Source organism: Carassius auratus, chromosome 25 (assembly GCF_003368295.1).
Source record: "Carassius auratus strain Wakin chromosome 25, ASM336829v1, whole genome shotgun sequence".
NCBI lineage: Eukaryota > Metazoa > Chordata > Actinopteri > Cypriniformes > Cyprinidae > Carassius > Carassius auratus.
Window position 1 is genome coordinate 19,518,982 of NC_039267.1, and position 6,633 is coordinate 19,525,614.

The 6,633-nt window shown below is 35.7% G+C and overlaps 1 gene segment (V, D, J or C); it reads right to left on the reverse strand.

Annotated features, from left to right (window-relative positions):
* Positions 1-5,286: 5,286 nt before the first annotated feature.
* LOC113043617 (immunoglobulin kappa variable 1D-13-like) lies at positions 5,287-6,033 on the reverse strand. The segment is given in 2 exon segments: positions 5,287-5,700; positions 5,895-6,033. Coding segments are annotated over 2 exon segments (363 nt in total).
* Positions 6,034-6,633: the final 600 nt, after the last annotated feature.

Sequence of the window (6,633 nt, forward strand, 5' to 3'; positions counted from 1 at the left end):
AATATGGTCTGGTCCAGTTACGTCGTCATGACGTAACTGTTAGCTGGGTTGTCATAAATACAGTTTACAAAAGGTCACGAGGAAGCAGTTGCTTTCTCCTCTACTGTAAAGTTTTCGCTTGTCACCGCTCATAGACGGTGGGCCGAGGGTCCGTATCTGCTTTACTTTTCGAGATGAATGATCCCTATGGAGGGAGAACCTGGATTTGTAAATCATCATCACACCACAGCCGTTTCCTCCAGCGAAAATCTAGCCCTTAACACATATGAACGAACACATACTTTAATTACACTTATTCATACGTACTTTATACATTAGCTACTGTGAAAAAGTCTTAGGCACGTTAGTATTTTCACTTAAAAGAATGGTGTTCGGCTATTTATATATTTTCAGTGGTGGACCGTAACGGAGTAGCTTTACTTCGTTACTGTACTTAAGTACATTTTTCAAGTATCTGTACTTTACTGGAGTAGTTTTATTTTGAGCAACTTTTACTTTTACTTCACTACATTCCAAAGCATAAAATCGTACTGTTTACTTTACTACATTTCATAAAACATATCGTTACTCCCTATAATATATCACGTGCTCTGACACGCAGAAGCGGTGTCTGATTCATCATGAACGAACTGAGTCTTTTCAAAAGAAACTTAAATCGTATCGCGAATCGCACCAAACGATTCGTTTACGAATTAGAATGATCCGATTGCAGCTGTTCTGGAGTCGACCACTCACTGATTCAAATGAACCGTTTAGTGCGAGTCTCCAGAAGTAAGAACCGGGAGATCTTGTGAGCGCGCGTGCGTCTGATGTTGCTAAAAGTAAGTTATGTCGGTTAAATTTTGGATTAATTATTGTAACTGAAAATCATATTTAGGTCAAAACTGTCAGTTGTTTGGGAACTAAATCCGTTGTAAAGAGAGATCTATTTAAAGCCACTCAAATGCTCGAGTGCAGACGATGTAGACACATCAATTTTAGGTAAAACAACAAAAAAAAACTTAAAACAACACAGATTAAATACAATAACTCATGCATGTTCAAATTCACCGCTGCCGTAATGTTAACAGTTTTATTAAAATGTCCTATGTGACGTCTGTTTTTATATTGTTTATCGACAGTAACGTTATACATATGTATATTGTTTGGATTAACTAGACGAGTAGACAGACATGAATGTTCATCGTACTGAAAATAAGTAAATATTGTTAGCTGATGCTAAGTTGATGTAATTTTTATAAATGTCCAAATATTTTTATTCAGCCACACACACACACACACACACACACACACACACACACACACACACACACACACACACACATATAGATAGATAGATAGATAGATAGATAGATAGATAGATAGATAGATAGATAGATTACATCTGGGTATAAAAGAAAGGATGTGATGTTCAGAACATGGTAACTACAGTAATTATCAAAGTGGGAAGAGATGCACCCCTTTGGCCAGGGGTGTTTTTAAACCACAGACAAGATTTGAGAAGGAAAAAATCATTATGTAATTTTTTGTTATTATTTTTTTCCTTAAAATGTTCTTCCTAACTTCAGGCCTTATTATCATGTCATATATACAGTATAGACCAAAAGTTTGGACACACCTTCTCATTCAAAGAGTTTTCTTTATTTTCATGACTATGAAAATTGTAGATTCACACTGAAGGCATCAAAACTATGAATTAACACATGTGGAATTATATATGGAATTATATACATAACAAAAAAGTGTGAAACAACTGAAAATATGTCATATTCTTGGTTCTTCAAAGTAGCCACCTTTTGCTTTGATTACTGCTTTGCACTCTCTTGGCATTCTCTTGATGAGCTTCAAGAGGTAGTCATGTCTTCCAACAGTCTTGAAGGAGTTCCCCGAGAGATGCTTAGCACTTGTTGGTCCTTTTTCCTTCTGTCTGCGGTCCAGCTCACCCCTAAACCATCTGGATTGGGTTCAGGTCCGGTGACTGTGGAGGCCAGGTCATCTGGCGCAGCACCCCATCACTCTCCTTCTTGGTCAAATAGCCCTCGATGCCTTCAGTGTGACTCTACAATCTTCATAGTCATGAAAATAAAGAAAACTCTTTGTATGAGTTTTCCAAACTTTTGGTCTGTATTGTAACTTTGATGTTCTGTAAAACAACTAACTTTAAAATACTTTTTTCTTACTGGTGAAAATCAGATGGTCATCTCTGTTTTCTCTGAGGTACATCACAGTGTAAGCTTCACAGTGAGCATTACTCTCATCAGCGTAGTCCATATCAACAACAAAAATATGTATTGACTCCATATAGTGGTTATTTTGGAAAAAATCCCAGGTATTTTGAGCAGTAGGATTATAAAAAAATGTGCTAATATAAAATTAAATTAAGTAGCCTATGTAAAATTGCAAACATCTACCTTGCAGTACTTTTTTACTTAAGTACATAAAAAATTGAGTACTTTTGTACTTTCACTTGAGTAAAATTGAAAAAGGAGTACTTTTACTTTTACTGGAGTAATATTTTACCATATGTATCTGTACTTTTACTCAAGTACTTGATTTGTGTACTTCGTCCACCACTGTATATTTTGCTGTAGTGCGTTAGTATAAAATATCAGTTTATATTTCCAAACATTCATTTTGCCATTGTCAAAACTGCTTGTTCATTCAAAATCGCACTAGATTATTATTAAAATTAATGGCAAACTGATATTTCCTACGGACACAATACAGCAAAAGATATAAATAACTGGCTTAAAACCCTTTTTGGGGCAGTGGCGGCTCCAGACAATTTTGATTGGGGGGGCAATGGGGGGGTCCTGGTCTTTTCAAGGGGGGTCTCATGAAAACCAACAAAAAATACAGTGGACATGGCTAATAACTGCATATTACTGCTACTAAACAACAAAAACTCCTTTGCAATGTAAACAAATGACAGGCTACATTTGTTATTCATATCCTTCACACTGCACTTTCATGTCAGGTATATTATGCATTTTTACTGACATTGATATTTTTACATTTATTTCCAGATAGATATTATTGAGTTTACAGGCTAAAGTGGTCTTGCTGTTGTAAACACTGTTGCTATTGTAGAAAAAATATTTGCATCACATTTAAAATATAATTATATTTTAATTCATTTCTGAATTGTTTTAATTTTTATAATGATACTTCAGAGAATGAGAAAATCTGAATAAGCCTTACCAGTGTTGTGATAATAATTTTTAAGTGTTAAAAATAAATAAGTAATGTAATATAATAAAAGTTTAGTCAAATAACATAAAAAAGACCAGACCCCTCGATGTCTGAAACTTTCCTCCCTCAAACAGCACGCTAGTGTTACTTCTACACTACAGGCTTCACACAGCAATATAAACAACGTATCTGCATGTTCTCACATCACATCGTTCTTGTAAAATAATAATAAGTAAATAAACATCTAAATCACTTCGCTGAGAATGAAACACCAGTTACCAGCTGCCACGGTGTTGAAAATGTCCTTTAGCAATTAAAAAAATGCGCGTGCAGCATGAGGAATCTTCCAGGATGGATGAGGTCGTTGTCAGGTGAAAGGTCATCATGTTGGTCATTTTATTTACGACTAAATTATTATTAATAAATTGTACTAATATTATGATTGGGCGTGGGCAGGCATTTACAAAAGTTTATGTTATTACAAAAAAAAATCGAGGAAATTTTGCTTTGTCAAAAGGGCACTTAAGGGGCAAAGGAGCAGGTGCTCAAGTGAACCGGTTCTTTCGGACAATTCGATCAAATAAGCCAGTTGAAAAAAATGGTTCACCGGTTCTTTTGCGCACGATGTAATGTCGTCATTGGCGATGATTGCACTTCATTCAAGCCTTCAGTTTACCTGCGCTTATAACATTAGCACAGAATCAGTTCAGAATCAATCACCAAAAGAATCAGTTCAGTTCAGACGCTCTGTGTGTCGGTCTGCTTCACACTGAATCACACATGCACAGTATCATCAGCTCATCGGTTCTCGAATCGGACGCGTCCGACAGAAACGGTTCTCGGTTCAGTATACGAATAAATGTCGAAATAATTATTATTTATTATTGTTCTGCGTAGTTTGAAGGGAAACATTTTTGGATCTTTATCCCGAATTTATATATTTTTTAATCAGGAAGAGGGTGGGGGGTCAAATGGGGGGTCAAGGCATTTTTTGGCAGGGTCTTGAGACCCCCCAAGACCCCCCCTGGCGCCGCCGGTGTTTTGGGGGTGAAAATTTTTTTTTTTTCTTTTCCATAAAACTTTTGCATAGTACTGTATTTTAAAAACGATATTGTTGCTACTTTATAAAGAATGAGCATACAGTAATTCACAGAACTGATTAAAGACAGTGACAGACAGCACTCATCTTAACTAAATATCAGAGTGACTGACAGAGATACAGTAGAAACATTATGTGTGTGTGCTTTTGTATTAAATAATGACCCAGATTGTGAAATACATTTATTAGCCTTAGATTAAGGGAAGCACAATTTGGGAAATGAGAGCATCCAAGGTGAAATCGGTGGATTTATTTTAAATATTTGTAATGTTCTTTATAAGTAAGTTATCCATAGTTTTTTTTTTTTAGGTTCTTTTTTTTTTTTTAAGTATCGGTTCAGGCACTGTTTAGGCGCCGGTACCTTTTAAAAGTATCGAAAAGGCACTGGACCCTACTTAAAAGTTATTATTTCTCACTGGCTCATTTACCAAATGGGTGTTTTCTCTTCCTCCTCCACAAATTAAGCTGCTGTAGGTAGTTGCTGTAGCGAGACGTTTTAATAAATTATCATTTGCGATTGATGACACGATTGACAATGTTGTGATAACTAGGCTTTACCAACTTTGTAACTCATGCGGCTGAAACAGGTATCCTAGTGCATCCCAAATTTTTCAACATGAACATTTTAATATAACATTATAGTCATTATGGCCTTTAGAAAAATGTTTTTTTGAGGAGGTGGGGTAGTGCACAATAGGCCCCTGGGGCACGGCCCAATGGCCGTAATGGCATTTTTTCCCTCACATTGCTTTTATACTTGAAGTAGTTTTTTAAACCAGTACTGTTACACTTTTACTTGAGTAAAAAGCTTGAGTTGATACTTCAACTTCTACAAAAGTCTTTTTAAACCCTAGTATCTATACTTCTACTTGAGTAATGAATGCCAATACTTTTGACACCACTGATATATATATATATATATATATATATATATATATATATATATATATATATATATATATATATATATATATATAATACACTGTCATTTATTGTGTTGTTTGTGATCCTCTCATCAGCAGCTGCAGTGTCTCTCAGCTGTATCAGTGCAGTCACTGTGACTCTGACTGACGGAGGTTTTTGTACGACTCTTTATCACTGTGTGAACAGCCTAGTACCCATGTAGTGGTAACTCTGACAGTAATAATCTCCTGTATCTTCAGGCTGGACTCCACTGATGGTCAGAGTTAAAACAATGGAAGTTCCACTGCCAATGAATCTAGATGGAGTTCCTGACTGGAGGCTGTTTATGTCATATATGAGGAGTTTAGGAGTTTCTCCAGGTTTCTGCTGATACCAGGCTAATTCGTTGCTGTATATTCCTACATCTATACGACACTCTATTATCACTGTTTGACCGAGCTCGACAGTTATAACTTCAGGTTGAGTCAGAGTGACTGCTCTGGATTCTGAAGAAGAGAAAATAAAATCAGTGTTTAAAACTACATCACATATACTGACACACACACACACACACACACACACACACATACATATATATATATATATATATATATATATATATATATATATTATTATTTTTTTTTTTTTATTTTTTTTTTTACAAAACAGCAACATTAGTGTCAAATTGTTTATTTCTTACCTTGAATAAAAGCTGCAATGGTCCAGATGAGGATGATGATGTTGTTCATTGTTGTTGTTGTGTCTTGTGTGATGATGAAGATTGTGTTCTGTTCTGCTCTCAGTCATGAAGTGTTAAACTCACAGCTCTATAAACACTCTCAGAGCACTGAAGCATGTGCTGACCATGCAAAGAAGTGGGCAGGATTTAGTGAGGTAAAAAAATACAAATAATAATTGTTAGCCTGAACATACTGTAAGTCACTTTGGATAAATGTAAATGAATTTATTAGTTATAAGCTTGTAAAATTGCTACCACATGAACACACATGCAATGAGCACATTTAGCTAGTGATGGTACAATTGTTACCGCAGCTCAGATGCAGTTTTCAAAGCACAATTGCATCACACACTGTGCTGATCAACACCATGTGATTGATGAAGTGTGAAGCTTTGAACGTCATGCAGTATCGAAGGTCAATACAGCTGGTTGAAAAAACTTGTGCTTCATGATACCACCTGTTGCATAAAAAGGTTTGAGGGCTGTCAAAATGACCTTTAATCATGTTTATAACTGGGGTCTTAGAGACCCTGCACACAACCCAAGGGTAAAATATTTTCACTTTACGGTTCAGTAACAGTGGGGTTGAGACAGTGCACAACACTATTCATTAAACACTTATTTAATGTATAGAAATGAAAGTTACAATATTAACAGATTATTCACAAGCAGTGTTTTCAGAGACCCCAGTTACACTGTT